This window comes from Bactrocera dorsalis, chromosome 4, assembly GCF_023373825.1.
Source record: "Bactrocera dorsalis isolate Fly_Bdor chromosome 4, ASM2337382v1, whole genome shotgun sequence".
Lineage (NCBI taxonomy): Eukaryota > Metazoa > Arthropoda > Insecta > Diptera > Tephritidae > Bactrocera > Bactrocera dorsalis.
In genome coordinates this window covers 46,908,261-46,934,800 of record NC_064306.1, presented here as the reverse complement: position 1 = coordinate 46,934,800, position 26,540 = coordinate 46,908,261, and the positions used below count along the sequence as shown (strand labels likewise).

Genomic DNA, 26,540 nt, shown 5'->3' with positions numbered 1-26,540 from the left:
TTTTGCGTTTTTTTTTTGTTATATATAAAAATTGTGAGGTTATGTAAATAATGAATTTTTGGTCAGTAAACTACGAAAATATATGTAGTCTTTAGGCTTAATCAGAATTTTTGAATTTGCACAAGGTTTGCATGCTCTGTTTCAAAACGAGGCAAGTTAAAAGGCATGTTGAATGATTTCTATGCATATTAGTTATATTGGTCTAGACGTTATAATTAACTTGAAAGAATAGTATTATTTAATAGAAAGTAATTAATTGCACTTCCAAATAGTTAACATTTGACCGAGTCATTTTGTATCGATTTACTTCAAGGTTACTTGAGGGTGAATGGGACCGCCTAACACATACCAAAGTGAGAATTAATAACAATTGTACAAATATTACATATACATATGTATGTGTGAGAACATTTAATGACATATGCTAATTCCCAAATTGAATATGGGCTCAGCACCGTTAATTATGCATAAACTTGGCAAACAAACGGAAAATGTAAGCAAAAGGATTTCGATAAAACTAATGAAGTGTTATACGCCCCCAATGTATTCATATTTATGTATGTATATACCTGTGAAGTTTTCGTTTACCATACGTATATACGTACCAGATTTGTATATTAACGGACGGACTCAATAGACTTCATTAAACAGCAAAAGCGGGTGAACCTTAATTGTTGTTGAGAAAATCAGATGATTTCAAGGTATATACAAATACCGTGCGAAAAATTCCTTCCAGTATTCCCAGTGTAAAACACTATTGACATGATCTACCACTAAATTCTCATCACCCACTTACTTTACGAGTTGTTTTTATATATAGTTGAGGCGATATATTAATTTTGAGGCGAAATGTGTATCATCGAAAAAGAGAGGATCCCAGAAAGGCTGGCCCTGGCACTGTTCGCTTATGGCACTGTATAACTATATGAACCAGCTGAGTTGATTTATCCAGGGCCGCCGATCTGTCTGTCTGTATATCTGTAAATACACCAACTATTCCTTTCACTTTTCGAGATATCGGTCTAAAACTTTTCACGCCATGAAAAAGCCCATCATTTATCGGAACCGCCAATATCGGACCAATATAGGATAGTGCTGGCATCCAAACTGATCGATCCAAATCAAATTCTTGTATAGAAAACCTTTTTATTGTTCATGCAAAACTTACGCGGTTATAGCCGCGTTTACAACAGCGCGCCAGTCATTCTTCCTGTTCGCTTTTTGGCAGCAATTGGAGATTCCAATTGGCCTTTCGAACGGAATGGAGGTCTTCCTTTTCCTGTCCTTCCCTCGGCGGGCACTGCGTCGAATACTCTCAGAGCTGGAGTGTTTTTTGGTACATTCGGACAACATAATTCAGCCAGAGTAGCTGATGTCTTTTAATTCGCTGAACTATGTCAATGTCGTCATATACTCGTATCTCGTACAGCTCATCGTTCCATCGAATGCGATATTCGCCGTGGTCAACGCGCAAATGACCATAAATCTTTCGCAGAACCTTTCTCTCGAAACCTCTTAAGGCCGACTCATCCGATGTTTTCATGCGTATGCGTCATAAAGCAGGACGGGGTTAATAAAGGACTTGTAGAATTTGGTTTTTATTCGTCGAGAATTGACTTTACTTCTCAATCGCCAACTCAGTCCAAAGTAGCATCTGTTAACATGAATTATTCTGCGCTGATTTCGAGGCTGACCATGTTGTTGGTGTTAAGACTGGCTCCAAGATAGTCGAAATTATCTACGTCTTCGAAGTTATGACACTCAACAGTGACGTGGGCGCAAAGTCGTTAGTGCGACGACTGCTTGTTGATGACAAGGAGATATTTCATTTTGCCCTCGCTCAGTACCAAACTCATTTGCATCGCTTCGCTTATCCAGTCTGAAGAAAGCAGAACTAATAACGTGGTTGCTGAGACCAATGATATCAATATCATTGAGGTATGACAGCAGCTGTACACTCTTTTCTATTCAGATTTGCAGCGCGAATTATTTTCTAGATTAGAGTAGATTGAAGAAGTAACAAGATATGAAATTCCTTGCTAGAGAGAATATTCCTATCCCAATTTTATAAGCTTGAGATCGAGTTGGTACTCTGTTGTTCTCTTGTATTCTAGCTCTGGATCTAAGGACCTTCCGTGGTCTCGGCAAGCTTTGATCACCCAAAAAAAAGCGACTGCGAGATCCTTCTGGCTGAGGTAAGAACGTATGAGATTCTCTGAAATACTTGCTCACATGCTATATGGCTAAATATCTTCTCGGATGCATCTTGCCAAAGCTGCATGAAAAAAAACGAGGTGGAATCTACTCAGCACTTCCATCTCTATCGCTCAACTTTTGACAGACTGAGTTTGAAACACCTCGGTCGAATATATGTTACGGCTAATCTAGTGAAGTGGCTAGCACTATAGGAAAGTGTGCGATTGCTTCACAGCCACATTGAGATATTTAGGAGCAATATTGGACTGCAAACTAAAATTCAAGGTGTACTATGTATACACATCAAATAAAGCAAATAAGATTTACAATGCCTTATCAAGAATGATGGAAAATAGAGGCTGTGTGCGGTCCGACCGTCGACTTCTAATCGCAAAAGCGATGGGCTCAGTAATACTATAAGCTGCTCCAGTATGGATACTGTCAATAGACGTAAAAATGTATGATAGACCAATAAATGCGATGCTTAGACTCACAGCAATAAGAATAACAAGTGCTTTCCGAAATATCTTCAGCGAAACAGCTGGACTACTTGCTAGTATGCCGCCCATAGACATCCAGAGAGACGAATTCACGAGCTTATATGAGCTATCAGCGCCAATTACAGAAATCAAAAAAAGAGAGGAGAAAAAGAAGAGCATAATTATATGACAGCAACGGTGGCAAACCTTAACCAAACGTCGGTGGACCCACAGACTTATACCTGACATTCATACGTAGATAACTAGACAACATGGGGACCTGGATTGCCAACTGACTCAAATATTAAGCAGGCTTCAGACTTTGACGTGGTTTCTCGGTTTCTTAACAGTTAGTTTAAAGTTGGAAAATTTTACTGCGTTTATGTGCCAGCCTTCGGACAAGTGATAATTTGTTCGCGAAGCGGCAACTTCCAACGTGACTAAATTAAGATAGTTACAACAGAATAGGAGTCAGTCCGTTTGTGGGAGAGACTTAAGTTGGTAGTAGGTTAGGTGTAGCAGATCAAAGTTCCCAACTTCGGCTTTCGACGCTTCCCTCTACTAAAAACAAAAAAAAAAAATAGTCATACTCTACTAGATGCGTTCCAAAGTAAATAGGACTTAAAAAAGCAGAACAAATGGTTTTTTTCGGCAAAATCAATTTATTTTATTCAAAATAGTCTCCTTCTGCTTCAATACAGCTTTTTGCACGGTCCAAAAGCATGTCGAACGAGTGTTTTAGCTCGTTGGCCGGTATGGCCGCCAGTATGCCGGTGCAAGCCTTTTGAATGGCCTCTACGTCTGCATAACGCTTTCCTTTCATGGGCAAATGCATTTTTCCGAAAAGGAAGAAGTCGCACGGTGCCATATCAGGTGAATACGGGGAGTGGTTAATGGTTAAAATGTGATTTTTGGTCAAATAATCGTCCTTCGAATGTTGGATTCTGAGCAATTTTTGGTCGTCAGTCAATTTGTGCGGAACAAACCGTGCACACACCTTTCGTAAGCCCAAATGTTCGGTCAAAATGCGATAAATCGATGTTTTGGAGATGTTCAATTCCATTTCCATGAATTTCAATGATGATTTCGGCTGATTTTTGATGAATTCACGCACAGTTTCGATGGAATTTCCGGTGATCACGGATTTTGATTGGCCCACATGTTGATCGTCATTTATGTCCTCACGACCACTTTGAAAACGTTGAAACCACTCGTGCACTCTGCTACGGGATAGGCAATCATCGCCATAAACTTGTTTCATCAATTGAAACGTTTCGGTAAAAGTTTTACCAATTTTAAAACAAAATTTAATGTTGGCTCTTTGTTCGAAGCTCATTTTCGCACCGATAACACAAACATACTGACACTTAAAACGCAATAACTTCACTTCCAATCTATGAAATGTCATGAAATTCTCACTGGACAATCGATAAAGATAACAGATTCTACCAGGGAGCGCTAGATTCAAGCTTTGGAACACACCTTGTATAATTCTAACAGAGAAATTTTCAATTTGAATATTCAAATCTAAAAGTCCGGTCCTATACCCCTGGAAACGCCTTCAAAACTGTTCGGTTTCTATATTTACACATGGCATATGCAAATATCTTTTTTGATAATCCTGCAGTCAATGTACCATAAATGGCACAAAAGGAGCTCTTAAGACACAAACTCACAAAAAAAAGTAGTCAATCAGCCAAACCGAACCGAACCATGTACTTCTATTTAACCACAAAAAAATTATAATAACAATAAGTGAAGTAAAAGGTAAATGAAAAGCAAGGAAGCGCAAGAAATCAGCGCGCAACAAAAGCAATTGTGAAGAGCAAAACAACAACAGCGATCGCAAGTAAAACTATATCCTTTACATATGTACATACTATATGTGCGAGTGAGCAATGAAATTGCGAGGAAGAAAAAATCACCCACTTCCGGTGTGATCGCAAGTGCGCATGAATGCTGGCGGAGCAAAAACAAAAAAGAAAATTTAAAAAGTAAAAATTTAAAACAAAAATAAATTTATGCACCGTCTAGTGTATTGTAGGGAATTTTTTGGCTTTTCTGCGCGGCTGACAGTGACTGGACTGCCCCTATTGGTTTTCGCTTTTCATGCCAGTTTTGTGTATATTTTTTGCTTTTTCATATTTCTTTGCCTTACTCCTGTCATTGTGCAGGGGCTTTGTTGAATTTTGCGGCGTATGAATGCATTTAACGTTTCGATTGTGTGCGCTGAGAGCGGATAACACTTGTTCTTGACGTTTTTATGCGCGATCGCGCATATCCTGTTCGAGCGTTCACTGTCAAAGGTAGACGTACCTTGGCTGGGAGCCGGAAGGATATTGCTCTCAATTTCATTTGTGTTGTATTTATAAATGATGAACAAGTCGTCGTGTTTAATATATTATTTATGGCCTTATATATAATATATATATAGTATTTATATATGTATATATGTATGTCTATATGTATGTATTTTGTGTGCTTTTATTTATTTATTGTCTTTGAAATGTGCATTGTTTTCACTTTTATGTCAGGCGACCTTTGCTATAGCAAAGACCGAGCAGAACGCTTTGTGTTGTTGTTGTTTTTGTGAACTGAACTCCATACCAAGTCGTTTAAGTTTTCAATTTCGTTTCGTTAAGTGCTGCAATTTATTATTCTGATTTTTTGCCTATGATCTTCGCTAGCATTCACTCCTTGGTAGGTTTGTTTTGATTTGGCAGCGCCCGTGCGGCCCTTCTCGGTGAGGATCACAAGTGTATGCCGTCCGCTAATTCAAGTATTGCCGGGACACTAGTTGTACAGGCGCGCGCGTTCCTGTCTAAGGACATGCTTCACTTGCGCGTGCTGCACAGGAAGTATCCTCAATCTGTGCAATGCTTCATTTAGCAGCACATATCCTGCTTTCGCATTCCACGTGTTCTAATCCCGAGCGCTAGTATGAGCGTGTGTGTGGGCACTTGTAGGCGAGCACTGCACGTCGGTCCAGCATTCAGGCGCTCTGCTGCTAGTGTTCCCATTCAATAATGCGTGAATTTAGTTTATTTAAGACGTCACTTTCTTGCGTGGCACATTAGTTAAGTACTTCAAAAACAAAAGTTATAGAAAAAATAACAAAAACAACATGTTCTTCGTGCTGAGTAAACACTTGGAAGCGAGTTTGTATTATGCGCGCCACTTAAACCTTTCAAATCAAAGCAATCGGTCACATTGCCCAATTCAAAAATTTTCCCAAAAACATTGTTCCGAATTCGAAAGTGTTTCTCGAATTTCGTCTGCTTTGCATTTTTTTAGAATATTACGAAATTGCACTCAATTATTTTGCATAAATTAACTTGGTTCCTAAATAGGAAAGTCCCAAAATAATTTCTACAAATGAATGACCTCTAATGACAAATTAGAGGGCAATGTGTACTCGTATATAATTTTTGAATATATTACGCTGCTTTCGTCCGCACATACAGTAGAACACCTTTAAAATAGACGGTTGGAAAAATCAGATATATTTTGAAAACTTAACATTTATCAAACGGATTTGAACCATTTAAAAAAGGCTGCCTACAAAAGAAGCTTGATCTTTGATCTCAATGAATTGTTTGTGAAAAGTTTAATGGACCGAATTAACATCTGAGATTCTTTGTTGAAACGTAATGATATCGAATCATTTCAGAAGCGAAAGGTAACAGGAGACGAAAAGTGGATCAAATACGATAATAATGTGAGAAAAAGATCATGGTCCAAGCGTGATGAAGCTCAACAAATGGTCGCAAAGCGAGGATTGGCGTCTCGAAAGATTATGCTGAGTGTTCGGTGGGATTGGAAAGGAATCATTCACTATGAGCTGCCCAGCTGTATTGTTTACTGTCATAAACTGATGAGATTGAAGCAAGCAATCGAAAAAAAACAGCCAGAACTGATCAACAAAAAAGGCTTCGTTTTTCATCAGGACAACGCTAGACCACACACATCTTTGATGACTCGGCAAAAACTGGGAGAGCTTGGCTGGGAAGTTTTGATGCATCCACCATATAGCCCTGACCTTACACCATCGGACTATCATTTGTTTCGGATTATCGGCTATATCGAAACTTAGACCCTTATCAATACATATCTAGAACTGAATTACAAGTACTAGCTGGCAGTGTAAGCCCAAATCTTCTTGAAACGAATCTATAAACCTTTACGGCAATCAATAGACTTTTACAATCTCTTCAAGCCTAAAAATTCTTAAGAACCTCATTCAACATCAAAATTTAAAAAAAATGCTACTTGGGTAGAATTGTCCTTAATTACTACGCCAAATATGAGCGCAATCTGTCAACCAGTTTGTTCACGGCAGCTGCTTAAGTCGGTAGATCATTGAGATGCATAAGAAAGCTTGAATTATACATTTTATACGAATCATGCAATAAAAATAAAGTACGAGTATTATGTATCTCAAAGTAAATGCTCGCTTAATAATATTCAATCGGCGAAAGCCAAATACAAGTATACCTATATGATTTCTATCACGTACGTATTATGAATTCTTCAATGAAATACTATTTCCGAAAGTACATATAACGGGTGATTTTTTTGACTTAGGATTTTCATGCATTAGTATTTGACAGATCACGTGGGATTTCAGACATGGTGTCAAAGAGAAAGATGCTCAGTATGCTTTGACATTTCATCATGAATAGACTTACTAACGAGCAACGCTTGCAAATCATTGAATTTTATTACCAAAATCAGTGTTCGGTTCGAAATGTGTTTCGCGCGCGTGTTATGTTCAGCGATGAGGCTCATTTCTGGTTGAATGGACGTAAATAAGCAAAATTGCCGCATTTGAAGGGTGAAGAGCAACCAGAAGCCGTTCAAGAACTGCCCATGCATGAAAAATGCACTGTTTGGTGTTACGGACTGGTGGAATCATTGGACCGTATTTTTTCAAAGATGCTGTTGGACGCAACGTTACGGTGAATGGCGATCGCTATCGTTCGATGCTAACAAACTTTTTTGTTGCCAAAAATTTGGAAGGACTGAACTTGGTGACATGTGGTTTCAACAAGATGGCGCTACATGCCACACAGCTCGCGATTCTATGGCCTGAGGGAAAACTTCGGACAACAATTCATCTCAAGAAATGGACCCGTAAGTTGGCCACCAAGATCATGCGATTTAACGCTTTAGACTATTTTTTGTGGGGCTACGTAAAGTCTAAAGTCTACAGAAATAAGCCAGCAACTATTCCAGCTTTGGAAGACAACATTTCCGAAGAAATTCGGGCTATTGGCCGAAATGCTCGAAAAAGTTGCCCACGAATCATGCAATATAAAATTAAGTATTATGTATCTCAAAGTAAATGCTCGCTTAATGGGATTCAATCGGGGACAGCCAAATACAAGTATACCTATGTATATGATTTCTATCACGTACGTATTATGGATTCTTCAATGAAATACTATTTCCGAAAGTATATAGTGGGTCGTTCACTAAGTAATGCCAAAATTAGATTGCAAAATTGTTCCGGCAATTTTTATCTTGAGAATGTACCACAAAGCAGCTTGAAGCAGACGTAGTTTGACGAATAACAACTAAAAAAATTGCTGAAAGATTAAATTTGTCAAGCAAATGAAAGTCTAGGAATAATTTCGAAGCTTATAAAGCACAAGAGATCATGGTCTTAAAAGGTTGAACCAGCTCAAACCGCTTTGATTATCGTCGTTAGTCAGCAGAATAAAGTTATGTGGGTGATGGATTTTAAAATTTGGATTGCCCGAACAAATTTTGAGTGATGCAATATCAACGGAAGAGGGCAGAATCGATCAACAGATAAGGTGTACTGTTCCACCAGCATAATGCGAAACCTCATACAAGTTTGGTGACTCGCCAAAAGCTTTTCCAGCTTGAGTCAGATGTGCTAACACACTCCCCATATTCTCCAGACTAGACACCTTCGGACTATTAATTGTTGCGGTCTCTGCAAATATTTTGGGATGAGAGAACCTTTAACTTAAATCAGAGTGTCAGAAAAAGGGGAACCAGTTTTTTGGCTGCAAGGATAAGAAATTATGCGAGAACGAACAAGATCCACAAGACCAAAAGTTTTGCATCAAAATGGAGAAAATATAATTTCCAAAAAATTTTTACGCAATAAAAAATGGTTTTTAAATCGCATTAATGAAAAGAAAATTCCTTAGTGAACGACCCAATATTAGTGTTAAATACCCATGTCTAAAGTAAACACATTTATGTATATATGTTTAAACGCAGAATATGACAGGGTGTTGCACTAAAATGCAAGGTCGGCTCCAAAGTGCAAAGAACACGTTGGTGGGGTTTTGAAACTCGCTTGTCATCGCCTTTAGCCATGTAAATTAATACAATAATAAAACCAACAAAATAAACAGTTGCACAATTCAGGAATTTAAGTTTTTCATAATTGTTTTTGTTTTATGAAGTCATTTACTGGGACCGACAAGAAGCTCTTTGACACTGAAAAACTTTGCAAAGTGCGAATATAATTTCTGAATTCTCTGAATGTTAAGAGTTCCAATATTTGGAGTACACGCAATGTAATTATGCTATAATTCAAGAAATACGCTTTGTTTTTGCTAAGTCTACTCAGAACTGATTTAACTAAAACCGGATAGTTCGTAATACCTTGCTTCTATCTGGACATGCTTCGGTCGAAAGCTCTCTGTGAGTTTTAATGTTATTTTACGGACGTAAAACCTAAGTCTCGTTTAAGTGTTAGGGCAAAATGGTTCATTAATGATTACCGATCATTCTATTTAAAATCCCTTCAATTCGTAGTCAAAGCTTCGGGTTTAAAAATATCATTTATATCCCTGAATTTTGTTGTATCCACTTATAAATTGGACATAGAAGGTTCTTCATCTCTATTTGAAACGCATGGATATGTTTCAGTTTACTCCATAGGAAGTAGAAGAAACTAGGATCGGAGGATCAGATTATTCATTGAATATTGTTTGTCACTTCTGGTATATCGATTTTCTTCTGCGATGGTAGAGGATTCTTTAACCTTCTTGAAATTACCTTTGAACCATGAATTATTTCTTTATTTAGACATTAGAATAAACTGCTGAATAGTGGCTTAGATTACTCATTGATTTTAGGATCATTTAAATTACCTATCGCATCTTGCATATTGATATTTTTTAAATGCAAGTGAGCCTCTCAACCTTCTTGAAAAAAATCTGAAATTGTTTGATCTCTCATTTGGGAAATCATGAATAATTGCTTGAAAAGAGGGTTTGATTACTCATTCACAGCTATCTACGAGCTTCTCTTTACTAACTTTTTTCTACGATAATGGGAGTGGACTTTGTCTAGACAGAGCTAAAGTAGAGTTCCTTAATATCAGTTTCCCGGTTCTTTCAGGGTTAGTGAAAGGGGTTCAAATGATTATATGAGTTTGCCCTGCCATACAGTTTTAAAGCGGCCAGTGTAGTGAATTAGCGTATACTGCACGAACTTGCACTAGTTTGCATTTCGCATTTTGGATCATATGTTTTATACATGGCGACAAATAAGTACCCGGAAATTGTAAATTAAAAGAAAAATATTTTTGTTGCTTATCAATATTTAATTTATCACCCTCACCATATCAGAAAATTAAATGGAATACAAAGAACAGCATGTGAAAGTGTTACTGGTGATTTCAAGTTATGTCCGATTGACGCACCTAACGTGATCCTACATCAACTACCTGTAGACACCTATATTCTGCAATAAAAATAAAAGAATTAAGAATTGGAATCAGAAGAACCATGGTCATAGTGATATCCTAAGACAACTCAGTGTAAACGTTAATTAATCAGACTACATTCTCCCAATGCTAGATTTCAATGGATACTTCGATACCCTCTAGATGAAAATGAAGAAGAGGTATAATAATAGAGGAGGAAGATACTATCTCAGTCCATACCGACGAGTCCAAAAAGGACGGGAGTATATTGTGATCTGGACATTTCTCTCTCTATCCGTCTACTCCGTCAAACTCGGCTAGCATCTCCCAAGTGGAGAGAGAGAAGGCCTGCGAAGCTCTATTGAATAACTACGAGAATTACATATAGGCTGCTCTTCTGGCCTTGTCGTTGCCCATGAGTAATTCCGGCATAATGCTTAGCGGCAAGAAGACACTGAGCTCACAAGAAGACAAGCTCCATTTAGACTAGATCTGCGTTTCCAGCCACAGGAATATTTTCGGTAACGAAAAAGCAAACAAGTTGGCAAAGGCAGGAACTTACCTAAACCAATTCGAGGCAGTATTAATACCAAGCCTGCTAGGATCCATTAGGAGAGAGCTCAATATACAATTTCAACAATTTGCACATAACAGATGGAAAAATATATGACAACATGCAACTAAACAGATATGGCCAATATAAGACAAGAAAAGAACCAACGACTTATTAAATAGGTTCAGGAAACGGATCAATAGACTAACTGCTACCATAACAGGGTATTGGCCATTTGGAGAACATGCGTCCAAAATGGGTATGTCCTATAAAATCATCTGCCGATGCTGCGAACTAGTAACGAATAAGGAAAAAAATTTCCATTTCGAGCAAAGACCATATCATTCACTTTTTTAAATTTTCGTCAGTTGAAGAAGTCGTCGAGGGTCGTCTAGAATGAGGCTTGTCTTCAACGATCACTCGACCGTCTTTGAAGGTTTTGCACCGCTTGTAGGCTTGTGTTTTTGATAAAACTGAACCACCGTAAGCCTTTTCAACATTCGCAACGATACCGCACACGAAATTTGGTTAGAAATACAAAACTTCAGACAATTTCTTCCCGGGGAATTTAATTACAGCTTCCGGGTGCTTTTTTGTCACAATATGTATATATATATATACTTATGTACATAAGTATTCCTATATAATTAAGTTTATAAGCACAAGAACAAAAGTTAAAGTTTATATGCTTAGAAATACTATCCCCCTTTGTCTGTCTTCGTATTATAAATGCAAATCCATTTCGAAAAACTGTCTTCCTAATTAAAATCGACTCAATGAATTGATTAACATTTTGTAAATTGGAAAATTACTATTTCATTTCGAAACCATAAAATTGCATGTAGGTCCCTTGTTCCATTCAGTACAGTGTTAGCCGTGCTTCGGAACGGCAAAAATTGTTTGAGAAGACAAGAGACAGCAGTGGTACACAGTTATATCGGGATAAGGAATTCCATATAACACATTGGGATTAACAGTGCAAAAGGATAATTGTGCAAAGTGAAAACAGAAAATGTCGGCTGCCACAGAGACAGTGCAAGAGGCCATTACACAGGCATCGGCCAGCGGTGGCTTGGGCGCCTTGTGGACCTCATTGATTGGTGTGGTGGTGATTGCAGCCTTGTACGAGTACTGGCGGCGCAGCTCGCGTGAATATCGCATGACCAAGAATATACCCAGTCCGCCAGAGGTACCCGTGTTGGGCAATGCACATTTGGTGTTCGGCTGTTCGAATGCAGGTGGGTAACTGGAAAGCTTTTGCAAATAAATCACTACGTTTCGAAAACTTTAACTTTTTAAATGCTCGTCTTTCGGATTTGCAGAGGTTGTGGCCAAGGGTAATGCCTACTTGGAACAGTTAGGTGAAACATTACGTGCTACGTTGGGTCATGTGCTGGTGATATTCCTCACCAACCCAAATGATATTGAGATCATTTTGAGCAGCAATAATCATTTGGATAAATCGGAAGAGTACCGTTACTTTAAACCATGGTTCGGCGATGGTTTGCTCATTAGCAGCGGCAGTCACTGGCGTCACCATCGCAAAATGATTGCGCCAACATTCCATCAGAGCATTTTGAAGAGTTTCGTACCAACTTTTGTGCAACACTCCAAAAATGTTGTGGAGCGTATGGCTAAGGAGGTGGGTAAAGAATTCGACATACACGATTATATGTCACAAACCACTGTGGAGATCTTGCTCAGCACCGCTATGGGTGTGAAGAAGGTACCGGAAGGTAATAAGAGTTTCGAGTATGCCAAGGCCGTCGTAGATATGTGCGATATCATACACAAGCGACAAGTGAAAGTGTTGTATCGTTTGGATTCCATCTACAACATGACGAAAATGCGTCAAAAGGGCGATAAGATGATGAACATTATCTTGGGCATGACCAAACGTGTTGTTATGGATCGCAAGGCAAACTATAATGCGGAAGGTAATGCTATTGTTGAAGAGATCGATGAGTCGGCAAAGAAAGCAGCTGCTAAGAAGGTCGATGGACTGCGTGACGATTTGGATGATATCGATGAGAATGATGTGGGCGCTAAACGTCGGCTGGCGCTATTGGACGCTATGGTAGAGATGGCTAAGAACCCCGAGATCGAGTGGAACGAGAAAGATATTATGGATGAGGTGAACACGATTATGTTTGAGGTAAATTGCTGCCGCTTGTGTTTAATAAAAAACGAGTTTGCTAAAAATTTCGCTTTTAACCATTACAGGGTCACGACACCACTTCTGCGGGTTCCAGTTTCGCGCTCTGCATGATGGGCATGCATAAAGATGTGCAAGAGAAGGTCTTAGCAGAACAAAAGGCTATCTTTGGCGATAATTTCTTGCGTGACTGCACCTTCAACGATACCATGGAAATGAAATATTTGGAACGTGTCATTATGGAGACACTACGTATGTATCCACCAGTACCGTTGATTGCGCGCCGCGTCGACAGCGATGTGAAATTGGCATCTGGTCCGTATGTTGTGCCAAAGGGCACCACTGTAGTGGTACTGCAATATCGCGTACACCGACGCCCCGACATTTATGCCAATCCTGACAAGTTCGATCCCGACAACTTCTTGCCCGAACGCATGGCCAAACGTCACTACTACAGTTTCATTCCATTCAGCGCCGGGCCACGTAGTTGTGTTGGTCGTAAGTATGCCATGTTGAAGCTGAAGGTGTTGCTTTCCACCATCATTCGTAATTACACGATACACTGCAATGAGACCGAGGCCGATTGGAGGCTGCAGGCCGATATTATTTTGAAACTGGAAAATGGTTTCAATGTGGTGCTGCAGAAACGTCAACCGGTTGTGGCGTAAATGGGTGCTGAAGAATTCTAATTTCTTTATTTCTTCGTAATTTTTGATCTAATACCTATGACGAATTAAATTATAATTAGCTTTGTAAGAGAGCACATATTTTTGCGATTATTTTAAGTACTCCATCTTCCGAGAGCAAAATATTTTCAGATAAGCCAAATTTTTTGAGAACCGAGACGACGTAAAGGTCGTGAGGAACCGTTAGGAAATGAAGCCAATTGTGATCAATGAAATTAAACGATTTTTTTTTATGTGGAGAAGGCTTATCAAATTTGCACTTAATATTTTTAATCCAAATAAATTCACAAATTAACTAACTAACCCTAGTGTTAAGTGTGGAGAGTCAAAACTAACCAAAAATAATTAGTATAATAAAAAGCAAGCGCAGTAGAAAGCTGAAAAAATGGAAATTTATTTTGCCTTTCATTTGCATTTGCGGCGCGGACTACGAAACTTTGTCAGACTTGTTAGATTGATTTCCAAATCAGCACACAGAATGTATAAAATATAAAACAATCGCATATTCATAAGCCATTCCCTGGTGTGGAACTTAGAACCCGCAAGACCCCTAGGTCACCAATAATGTATTGAGTTTTCGATATGCCATTTTATGTTTTTCTATTATGAAGGCGTAATTCACAGCAGATATGGTAGAATTTCGTAAGAATAACTAGAGGATCTGAGTTACATCTCACTCGGTTTTCGAAGACAAAAATTGCGAGTGTACACCCGTGCCTTACCGATGACATAGAACAGGCGTCTAGTCAGAAAGAGAACTGAGATTTTTGTTGAAGGTAAGGGATACGTTCCTGCCAAGGACTTTAAGCCCATCAGCCTCTTCCACTTCTTACTAAAAAATGTGGAGAGACTGATTGGTACATTAGGAGGCGCATTCCGAGGGACTATCCTTCAAGGGCACAATATCCTTATTATAAAGGCAAGTCAGTGGATACTTTCATGCATGCTATAGCGTCATGGCTTGAAGAAATCATTGATATAGAGAGAGCTTTCAATAACGTCCTGACGGAAGCAGTCATTACTGCTCTGTACGATTTTGTGATGAATCAAACCTCAGACACCTCACCCTCAGACTTCTGTGCGACAAAATGTTGTAAAGATAATGGGGCAACGCACGCGCTAGAGGAAATGTGAGTGGGGGAACCCTACAAGGTGGAGTTCCCTCTCCTCTTCTATGGATCCTGATTGCCTATGCAGATGACGTAGCACGTAAGTTTAAAGGAAAGCTCCAGAGTACTGTGTAATAGTTAACGCCGGGGTTTCTCAGCGTCGTAAAAAATTGAGCAGTCGGAAGTGGTATCGCTATAAACCCAAGTAAAATCAGATGGTTTTTTTTTACTAGTATATATAAGATTCCAGTGGTACCGCTGCCGCAAATGGGACATATCCATCTGCAACCGGCGGATACAGTGAAATATTTAGAGCTCATCCTGGATAGGAAGCTTTCATGGAAGCCGAATATCGAAGAGAGAGAAAAAAAAGCATCGAATGCCTCATAATGCTATAGAGAAGCCAAAAAGGTGGAGTCTTTCACCGAAAGTGGTCCTCTGGCTCGACGATACCATAGTCAAGTCCATTATGTTCTATAGAGTATACTCGGATATTCTGACACACTTTGACTTCATATCGGATAACTTGAATCATGAATTCGCCAAACGGAACTCTGGAGGCTCCTTCTCTGCCCATATAGCGACGAGGGAACTGTGGGTGGGAAGTAGCCGTTGAAAGAGAGCGGCAGTGAGCTGTTTTACGGATGGGTCATAGCTTTCGGTGAAGTTTGCTAGAGTTCTTTAATCAGACTTCCTGATTATTTCAGTGTCTTCCAAGTCGAGGTTCCTGCCATTAAGGTAGCAGCGGTGTGTGACCATCCTTTCAGATAGCAGAGTGGCGGTACTTGCCTTAAACTCATTAAAAGTGCGTTCAGGGTTGATTGAAGAGTGCCTAACCTCGCTATCAATAGTATCGAGTGTCTCAGTGGTAAGACTGGTCTGGGTGCCAGGCCATAGCAGAAGCAGGAAATTGCAAAGCTGTTGATGACGTATCCTCTTGTGTTCTACTACTAAAAAGCTGGGCTTTGAGGAAGGTTGGCCAGCGCTGGGCCACTATCGGTACATGTTCTGTCGCAAAAGCCTTTTGGCTAAAGATCGATCGCAAGAGATCTAGTGATCTTTTTGCTCTCTCAGTAAGGCTAGCCTCTTCTAAGTAGTAGGACTTCTAACAGGCCATTGCCCTATCGACGTTCATGTTGTAAGGTTGGGAATCTTTCCAGACGCCAACTGCAGAAGCTGTATGGAAGAAGATGAGGTGGAAACAACTTAACACTTCCTTCTTGACTGTCCCGCATTTGGGAAGTTAAGAGTTGTTTTGACTAAAAGTAAAATAAGAACCAATAGAGGTTCAGGCGAAACAAGCATTACAATCAATATGATTAGCGCCCGAATTCCCTAAGCTCAGTCTAAGATAGCGCTATGGAAAGCTGAAAAGCGTACAATAAATTTTTGCGAAGAATTTAACTTCTTTAATATGAGCAATAAATATTAAAAGCAGACATCTGGACTGGAAGAACTGAATACTCATACGGAAAGTGTAAGAAAATTCTTGATTTTACCATGAAAGTCACTCTGAAGATTATTATTACTTCTTTTTCGGTTGGTTCTCCACATTACTGGCAATAGCTTAAACTTTATATTAATACTAATGTTAACTTCAATTCTCATTAACCAACTATTTTTTAGTAGCCTTACTTGTCAAGTGTTTTTCTAATTATTATGTTACAATAAAGATAACGATATTTGCACTTTTATAATGTGTTTAGCTTTATATACCCTCAAAATTTCATAATTTCCAGAAATATTTAATGTTTAAGCGCTAGCAATTTCGTTTTAGCCGTGTACAAATAGCGTCTGAATCACCCTATTAAGTATACTCTGTTTAAGTCATGGCAGATGTCACAAGTAGATGGCGCATAGAACAAATGAGGAATAGAATGTTGAAATGAATTAATATATGAACATACAAGAAATACAATTTTCTATATCCACTAAAAGATTTTTAGGTTTCCTCAAGTGTTTTGCGTCAATTTTCGTTCACTGATGGGGCCCATTTCTAGCTCAATGGGTATGTAAATAAGCATTTCTGCGAAGAGCAATCTGAAGGGATTCAAGAGCTGGCATTTCATTCAGAAAATAAACGGTTTGATGGTAATGTAACCGTCAATGGAGACAATGATCGTGCAATGATAACCGACTTTTTGATCCCTGAAATTAAAGTTCGTGATCTCGGCAAGATTTGGTTTCAACATGACGGGGTCACTTTCTACACATGGCTTCCATCAATGAATTTATTGAGTGAACACTTCGGTGAGGAGATGATTTCGTGTTTTGGGTAGGTCGATTGACCCCCAAGATCGTGTGATATTACACCGTTAGATTTTTTCCTGACGGCATATGTAAAGTGTAAAGTCTATGCGGACAATCTCGCTTCGATTCAAGCCTTGAAACAAAACAGCAAGCATATCATTTGCCAGTTACCAGTCGAAACGCTCGAGCGGGTCATCGAAAATTGGACTCTACGAATGGACCATCTGAGATGTACTCGTGGTGAGCATTTGCAATCTTCAAAAAATAGATGCGAGTGATAATAAACATCCCAAATTAAATTTTAAGGGAACCTCGAAACGGATCACTCTTTATATATTTTATGATCTCTCCATGATCTCCGACGTTTGCTTAATACGCCTTGTCCATGGTACAAGAAGGCTTCTAATCTAGTGCTTGATCACTTGGAGCCCACCGCTAACCAACGCTACACCACAGCGACCGGACATGAGCTACCACAAAAGTCACTAAACCTCATAACATACTTATTAAGCATTGCAAATTTCTGCAATCAAATGAATACGTCATTCGGGGTGCGTATGCAAATAAAAAAAAAAAAAAAACAAAGCATAGATATATGTATATACATTGTGGAGCTATAATGTCCATATTTGTGTTTTTAAATCGTTTACCTTCAAATAGGCTATTTTTATAAGCGAAGAGAGTTCACTAAAATCAATATGCATTTACGTTGTCACACTTGCTCAGCCGCTGGAAACATTCTAGATGCATTAAAAGTGTAGCAATATTTAGTCTAGACAAACAGTTCTTTGCAGCAGAAGCAGAAGTGCAGTAGCTAAGCGTACTATGGACTACACAAACGCAACGGCGGAACAACATATTACCGGAGCAAAGTCATACATCCTATCGAGTCCTTTCTATATAAGTTTGATCGGTGCATTGCTGGCGTTAGCGCTCTATGATATTTGGTTTCGTAATACCGATGCTTATAAGAAGCTGAAAAGTATACCGGGACCGCCGGTGCTGCCGTTGATTGGCCATGCGCATTTAGTGTTGGGCATTACGCCCACAGGTGAGTGATAAGTTTCAGCGTTTAATTGAAGAAAAAGATATAAATAAATTTCATTTCTTTCATCTACAGAAATGGTGCTGAAAGCAATAGAATACTTCAACTACTATGGCGAAACCATCAGCGGTTGTTTCTTCAATTTGATGGTAGTCTTTCTGACAAATCCCGCCGACTTTGAAATCATACTCAACAGCTCCGTACATTTGGAAAAGTCCAATGAGTACAGATTCTTTCAGCCTTGGTTCGGTGATGGTCTACTCATCAGCAAGGGCGACCATTGGCGCCTACATCGCAAAATGATAGCGCCCACCTTTCATCAGAGCATATTGAAGAGCTTTGTGCCGACATTTGTGCAGCACTCGAAAAAAATCGCCAATCGATTAGAAGCAAAATATTTGGGACGTGAGTTCGATGTGCACGAGCATATGAGTCAGACTACGGTGGAGATACTGCTGAGCACTGCGATGGGCATGAAACAGTTACCCGCTGGCAAGGAATGTGCTCGCTATGCAGAGGCAGTGCTGGAAATGTGCGATATCATACAGAAACGCCAGGTCAAGGCGCATTATCGTTTCGATTTCGTTTATCAATGGACGCAACTGCGCAAGCGTTGCGATAAAATGATGAGCATTATCTTGGCATTAACGAGGCGTGTCATCACGGAGCGGCGTGAACTTTTCAATGTGGAAACAGATGGCGTGCTGGATCAACAGGATGGACTAAATGCGCGGGCAAGTGGTAGGGAGAAGGAAGGACTGCGTGACGATTTGGATGAAATCGACGAAGAGAGTGATGTGGGTAAGATTGATGGCAATTAAGCAACGTACCGCACATATTAATGAAAATGTTAGCTAATAATACAATTGTTGGTGAAAGTGGAGAAAGGTATAACTAATTTATTATATTTTTGTAATTTGTTGTTTTCGTACAGGTGCTAAACGTCGTTTGGCTTTCTTGGATGCGATGGTGGAGATGACAAAGAATCCGGATATTGCGTGGACAGAGAAAGATGTGATGGATGAAGTGAATACGATTATGTTTGAGGTATGATTTGTGGGCTCATGGGCTTGGAAGATAGTGGTGACGGAAATACTTTTTTATTATCGTTTTTATAACAGCACACAGTTAGCAATAAGTTATGAGTGTATTTATAGAAAATTAAGAAATCTCGGGAGGAATATAGGGGAATTTACCATCTGATCAAATTTGAACCGGACCGGTGTTTCACAAAGTGATATAAAATATCATAGAGTTAGTAAGAAGATATAAAATCACGAGATGCATATACCCTGTGATCAAATTTGAACCGGACCACTGTTTCACAAAGCCTGTCTATCCAGCCAGTTTAGTTTGCGGCACGAAAATATATATAAGAAATATCGGAATATATGTACAGGATTTGTCCGGAAAGTAAGAGGACTGATTTTCTTCCAGCGCATACCGGCTGGATTCGGTATAGGGCATTCTTAGCTAACGAACGAGGGGCTGGTCAATTGACTCCGAGCACCCGGAGAATCAAGACAAACATTTTCGCGCGATGTGTTTCTGTGAGTGGCCAAGCTGAAAATACAGCGTTCGTAAAAGCAGAGGTAAATTCTGTGTGAAACTCGGTAAATCTGCAACAGAGACGTTTGATGGGATCAAGCAGGCTTATGTATTCAGATGTTGCTTTAGCAAGAAGTGGTGTGTTTCGATGGCATCAGGAATTTTTGGAGGGCCGGGAAAAGGTCGCTGATAAAGACCGTGATGGGCCCAAAAAGGAAGGAATGAGCAAATTCAAAATGAAAACGATGGTCATTGTTAAAAACATCAAAAGCATTGTCCACCATGAATTTGTTCCTTCTGGACAAACCGTCAACACCAAGTTTTACGTAGAAGCCCTCAAGATACTCAAACGAAGGGTCAAACGGGTCCGACAAGACATCGCAACCGGTTGCAAATTGCACTACGAAAACGTTCCGGCTCACACCGCCTTTCTTATGAATAGCTACCTAACAAAGGCCGGCAGATGTGGCCCCCGGACTCTTTTGTTTCCTTGCCTGTAAAAGCTCATGAAAGAAAAGCATTTTCAGATAAAAGAAGGGGATCCAAGCAGCGTGCACCCCGGCTGTCAAGATGATTCCGAAGAATACCTTCCGCGACACCTCCAATGCTTGGACATCGCACTGACTGCGCTGCATCGACACAGAAGGAAAAATTTTAAGGAATTGCAACGATTGGTTCAATCAATTTTTTTAAATCGACTCAGTCTTATTACTTTCCGGACAAAGCCTGTATATATAATTATATTCAGAGAAGAAGAGAAGAGAATATGGGCGGCAATTACTGCCGGGCGTGTTGTTCTCAGTGGGTTCCGGTGCTCTGCAACACTTTTTGGCAGATTTTCTTCCGAAAATTTTATCTCCATGCCTTGGTTTTCTCTCTATGACCTTTTGTATACGGAGTCTAATTCTTCCCCATAACTTATTATTATAGAATTTATTTAAAAATTATAACCAATGCTTGCTTCGCATTAACTCATTATTAATATACCAAATACATGTTTCCCATTCGCCTCCAACAGGGTCACGACACCACCTCAGCCGGTTCCAGTTTCGTGCTCTCACTGCTCGGCATACATAAAGATGTGCAAGCACGAGTTTACGAGGAGCAAAAACAAATATTCGCCGATGACCTAACACGCGATTGCACCTTCGCCGATACACTGGAAATGCAGTATTTGGAACGGGTGATTAAAGAAACGCTACGCCTCTACCCACCAGTACCGGTAATCGGGCGTAAAGTTAATGAAGATGTACGACTAGCCTCCGGCCCATACACCATACCGAAGGGTACGACAGTTGTGCTGGCCAACTATGCTGTGCATCGGCGACCCGATTGCTATGAGAATCCGGAAAAATTCGATCCGGATAACTTTTTGCCGGAAAAAGTGTCGAAACGCCATTACTACAGTTATGTACCGTTCAGTGCGGGTCCACGCAGTTGTGTGGGACGTAAATATGCCATGTTAATGCTGAAAGTTTTACTCTCGACGCTAGTGCGTCAATTTGAAATACACTCGAATGTGGATGAGACACAATTTGTATTGCAAGGTGATATCATTTTGAAATTGGCGAATGGTTTCAAGATTGTGCTGACCAGACGTGAGGTGTGAGGAGCGCTAAACGGAATGTTTTAATTTATTGCCAACTTTATAAATAATCATATTGACCTTAGTTGTCCTTGAATTGTATATAAATATGGTTTGCATTTTTTAGTGGTCTTTACGCAATTGTTGTTTTTGTATGTATGTATGCATATTGTCATTTGTATTTCACATAAATATTTATTCCGCAATTATTAGCATAAAGAAAAGTGAATATAGCGACAATAAGCAGGTTTGTATGTAAGTACAAGTACATATGTGAACATGTGAAATGAAAATGAAATGAATGGCTGTGAACCTGAGCGCTCACATGTGAGAGCTGGAAGATGGGCGAAGGCGATTTCCGGCAACATATCGTTTTAATGATCAACGGTATTAAATTACAACGAGGCATTCACGACGAGTTCGACTCGCATTTCACGCTTACATCCCGCGCAGACGCGCAGACTCAGGCTCAGGTGAGAAAATTTTCAGATCTCTCGAACAGGTAGTTGGGAAAAATCTATTATTTTGCAAAGGCTGAGATGGAAACCAACGCTAATGGCATTAGTATTATCGGCAGCCAAGGATGAAAACGAAATGAATGCGCACTTGCAGCTAGACATATTGGTATCCCTCGCAGTTACCATCACTTTGGGGGTGATAAGTGTGTTTGTATATATGCGCTTGTTTACACCCGCAAAACGAATGTGTAAATCGGCGTTGCGAATCGCGTTGGTGTGTATTATCGACAGATTATCGACAATTCGGCAAAGCGATGAAAATCGAATTTCCAATTTCGCAAGCCTTTCATTAATCTTGTTAAAACGAACGGAAGTAGGCAGATATTTATTTTTTACAATGTAAATAAACGCATATGTGTATAGCATTTTTTTCCACATACATATATACATATATATTTGGATATGTACACACTTGATTAGATTAAAAAACCTTTGGCTCAGCGGCTATTATTGGAAAAGGAAACGATTTCCGCAACACAATCCTTTTGCAATTTCACTGTTCACCACTTTTACATTTCCTTTCGTCTCACTTTGAGGTATGAGTGCATATATGTACATACAAATATGAATATATACAAACATATCTCACATTTGTGAAAGTATTGGCGCGGCGAGAAATTACTTTCCTTGGTAGAAAGTGAAAATCTTTGATTGCTTATTGTTATTGTTTTTTCACTTCCACTTTTTATAACGCGCGCATATTCGAAAATATATGTCAAGGCAAATCTATACCTAACACTCAATCCTTTGATTTGTGTAGTCCGTTATTCGTGAAGAATAGTACTTCCGTGACATGCAATTGCGTATTTACTCTTAGGATTTGCAGCAGGAATTAGATTTCGCAAGAAGGGTAAGGCAAGCTGTCGGATGAGGAGATGTGAATTATCACAAGACTAAATTATAAATGAAATCAAAAATAGTTTCATATGAGAGGATCAGAGGTTATTTCCGGATTCGATTGTTTTGCACATTGAAAATAAATAATTTATTATAAAGAAATTCGAAATACTGCCCAAAGCTTGGTCTCTTCTCTTTTTGAAAGGGTCTGCAAGCATCGTAACAGTTATAATAAGTACCTGCCTATAGCATTGGGCTTATAAAAACTTAGAGAGCTTCAAATTGGTCCCTAAACAATTGTAAGCTTTACGCAAAACTTTTATAATTCTTCGTTTAGGTTAAGAAAGATGATAGAGTTTGATATTTTAAATGGTGAAAGATGGAAATAAAAGCGCGTAAATTGTAAAATCGTCAAATAGCGTTTGTATTGAAAACAGGCCTAATGAAAAAGTAGTCTGACAACAGATATTGTATTTCTAACCAAATTTTGTATGCGAAATCGTTGCGAATGTTGTAAAAGGCTTACGGTGAATTTTTTTATCAAAAATACAAACCTACGAGTGATACAAAGTCTTCAAAGACGGTTGACACATCGTTAAAGACATGCCTCGTTCTGAACGACCTTTGATCACTACAATTGATGAAAATCTTAAAAAAGTTAAGGATAGGTACTTAAAAATCATCAAGCCAGTATTAGAGAGATGGCAATAGAGCACTACATCTCTCGCGAGTCCGTTCCAATGATTTTGTTGGATATTTTGGGTATCAAACGCATTTTTGCTGGGCTCGTCCCAACAAAGCTGAATTTTTTGCAAAAAGAGTACCGTAATCAGGTCTCTTTGGACATCCCACATTCATGGAGAGCATTGTAACTGTGAAACGATCTGAATTGTGGAAGAACAATTCATGGATTTCACATGATGATAATATACCATCGCATCGAGTCACGATTGTAACCAAATTTAAAGCCAAAAACGCAACAAATACCACCGATCAACCATCATATTCACCAGATCTGGCTTCGTGCGAGTTTTTCTTGTTCCCTAAACGGAAATTGCCGCACCATGGAACCTTTTTTTAGTCGATCAAAGAGATAAAACAAAATTCGCCAGAGGAGCTGACGGCCACCCCTAAAAGTGTTTTTATGAAAAGTATTTCGAGGCATAATTGTATTACATCCGATGGGGAAGGCCAACAAAATAAATATTGATGAATAATTAACTATTTTGCATTTTATTTACAATTTCTGGTCACTTTTTTGTCACAATGTACATTATATACTAATCTCCAATCTGTAGCAGGCAGCTTAATATTATTAGATGTCTTGAGCGACCCTTTTATGACGTTTTTTTACACATTTTGGTTATCAAAGCATAGTTTTAAATCTTAATTGACGCAGAAAAAAGAATACATTTATGCCCTGCACCCAAAAGAATGTGTTGAAAGGCTGTGAAACACTTCATAAATAAAACGTTACAAGTAGCTGATGAAAATCCATCAACCAGTGGCACTTAAATCAATCCATCAACAAAATTTCAAATGTTTTGCGCCACCACTTGAAGCTGTCAGCAAGGCGTTAAAGGATTACGGAATGAGATCTATCAACAAATTTCGCTACAACAAAGTAGCAACACACATTATACTCTTTTTAAGTGCTTGAAGATATACGAGCTCCAATAGGCTAAGACTTTAAGGCATATAAAAATGCTACAACTTTAATTAAAACTACAAGTACTTTATTCAAGCATCAAATGTTTTTGTATGAAGGACTAAGAAACCATTTGCAAAATAAGTAAAAATTCTGTGGATTTTTGATATTAAATACATACATGTATAAATTGCGTTCGGTTAAAAGAAAGACCCATGTTATCTATAACTAAACTAGGTGATTGGTCTAGAAGCCTGAACTGGAATAGAGAATCGGGTAGTTTCTTTTTTTCTCTACTGAGATAATTACCGAACTAAATGTAGGTGAGTTGGTCACTTCGAGCCGATGAGCTTGATGCCTTCTCTCCCTTATCCCATATTCATCCGATTGCAAGTTTGCCGCTTTTCCAAATTTCTCTTACGTTCTAGCGCTGGACCTATAGACCTATCGGCTAGCGCTGATCAACAACCAGAACTGTTGCGACTACGAAATCTTTCTGGCCCAGAGTGAACCGTAATTGATCTTTGCCGAAGCTGTATAGAGGAAGGCGAAGTGAAATCATCTAATCAATTTTTGCTCTATTGCCCGGGTTTTGCCAGACTGAGTTTGAATTATCGCAAACGTAGCAAAGTGGCTGGGATTGATGCTAGTTTAGATTAGGCCACAAGTAACAATTCTTCTATGTGAGATTCAGCGATTCCTACGACGATTCTTACGACAAAACTTAAACCAACCTGAGTTGAAGTATTCTATGCAAACCATACGAATTCTCTCTTCTTATAATAGACAACATAGAACGTATGCGTATGAAACTAGGGATCTTTTTATACTACAGGGTAGGCCATTTAAAGTTGACCCATATGGCAACGCTGTAACTTTTAACAGCGCTGACAAATCGGCTAATGTCATACCGCGTTAGAAGCGTCATTCGAAGACAATTTATACCATGGAACAGTACACTCCAAAAGAACGCGCTGAAATTGTTCAGCTTTATATTCAAAATAACTTTTCAATTGTGTTAACTCAACGTGCGTTTCGCAAAAAAAATAAAGTGAAAAGTGCTCCAGTTAAGAACACAATTAAGTCTTTATACGCAAAATTTGTGAAACACCGGTAATCTAAGTAATGCCAGTCATGCATCCAGACAACGCACAAGACGTTCTGATGAAAAATATCGAAGCTGTACGAGCCAGTATTGAGGAGACTCCATCGACATCGAGTTATCGCCGCTCTCAGGAATTAGACATCTCTCGCACACTCTCCGACTCTCCGACGCATAATTCATAAAGATTTGAAGATGTTTCATATAAAATTCAAATGGCACAAAAACTAAACCCCAGCTGAATATCCGCGACGCCTTAATTTTGGCAAATGGGCCATCGGGCGATTGATATCGAAAAATGGTGATGTTGACTGGCCACCGAGATCACCAGATTTGACGCCACCAGACTTTTATTTGTGGGGTTATTTGAAATCCAAGGTATACGCTAATAAGCCAAAGACCTTAGCTCAACTGAAAGCCAACATTCGACGTGAAACAGCCGCCATATCATCCGAAACATTGGCCAAAGTCATGGAAAATGTCGAAAAAAGAGTGCATTTAGCTGTCAAAGCTAAAGGTGCCCATTTACGCGATCTAATTTTTAAATATTAGCTGAAACAAATCCCCTTGGACCAAAATAAATTATTTTTGAAATGAACAAAAAACATTGTTTTCTTTTGTTCTTTTTTTTTAGGGTCAACTTTAAATGGCCTACCCTGTAGATAGTAATAGAGAAGCTGGTGTGAAAACAAATATCGTCCTTAAAATATCGATAATTTGGAAATCATAATATTTTTATTTAACAAAGATGCAGCGTTTTCTTTCGATAAAAAAATGAAGATAAAACAAGCCACTGTCAGAAAACCTGTCTATCAACTGTCGCGCCTAATTACTATAGATCATATGTACATACATATGATAGGCATATGGAAATAATAATTTTATTAGAAGTAAGTTATATTTAGAAAGCAAAGTAGCTACAGAGAGTCATATTCTCAATGACAAGAATACAAAGCAAAAATAAAATGACTTACCCATTTTGTACGATGAGACTTCGGTCTGAACTAGGAGACCGTGACTTCAAACTGAAAAAAAGCAGAAAGAAAAATAGACAGTTTAAAAACTTGTATGTACGACATTAAAAACTGTTAAAGCAAAATCTGGGGAAAACACTATGGATTTCACGTAAATTAATA

General features: G+C 39.0%; 2 protein-coding genes across 2 annotated transcripts; both read left to right on the top strand.

Moving 5' to 3' along the window:
* Positions 1–11,750: 11,750 nt before the first annotated feature.
* Positions 11,751–14,154, top strand: LOC125775333 (cytochrome P450 4g1-like). Its single transcript, XM_049455220.1, has 3 exons — positions 11,751–12,159; positions 12,244–13,076; positions 13,145–14,154. Exons 1-3 carry the CDS (start codon positions 11,934–11,936, stop codon positions 13,742–13,744), a joined length of 1,659 nt encoding a protein of 552 aa, XP_049311177.1. The 5' UTR covers positions 11,751–11,933; the 3' UTR covers positions 13,745–14,154.
* Positions 14,155–17,887: 3,733 nt separating this feature from the next.
* LOC105234261 (cytochrome P450 4g1) lies at positions 17,888–21,440 on the top strand. The gene is made up of 4 exons (XM_029548530.2): positions 17,888–18,172; positions 18,242–18,967; positions 19,101–19,213; positions 20,733–21,440. The coding sequence occupies exons 1-4, from the start codon at positions 17,947–17,949 to the stop codon at positions 21,321–21,323; spliced, it is 1,656 nt and encodes a 551-aa protein (XP_029404390.2). The 5' UTR covers positions 17,888–17,946; the 3' UTR covers positions 21,324–21,440.
* Positions 21,441–26,540: the final 5,100 nt, after the last annotated feature.

Bases quoted from the DNA above. Each gene is read 5' to 3' on its own strand.
- LOC125775333 (XM_049455220.1), top strand. From the start codon at position 11,934: ATGTCGGCTGCCACAGAGACAGTGCAAGAGGCCATTACACAGGCATCG. The intron at 12,160-12,243 runs GTGGGTAACTGG...TCGGATTTGCAG, and splicing joins GTTCGGCTGTTCGAATGCAG to AGGTTGTGGCCAAGGGTAAT. The intron at 13,077-13,144 runs GTAAATTGCTGC...TAACCATTACAG, and splicing joins TGAACACGATTATGTTTGAG to GGTCACGACACCACTTCTGC.
- LOC105234261 (XM_029548530.2), top strand. From the start codon at position 17,947: ATGGACTACACAAACGCAACGGCGGAACAACATATTACCGGAGCAAAG. The intron at 18,173-18,241 runs GTGAGTGATAAG...TTTCATCTACAG, and splicing joins GTTGGGCATTACGCCCACAG to AAATGGTGCTGAAAGCAATA. The intron at 19,214-20,732 runs GTATGATTTGTG...CGCCTCCAACAG, and splicing joins TGAATACGATTATGTTTGAG to GGTCACGACACCACCTCAGC.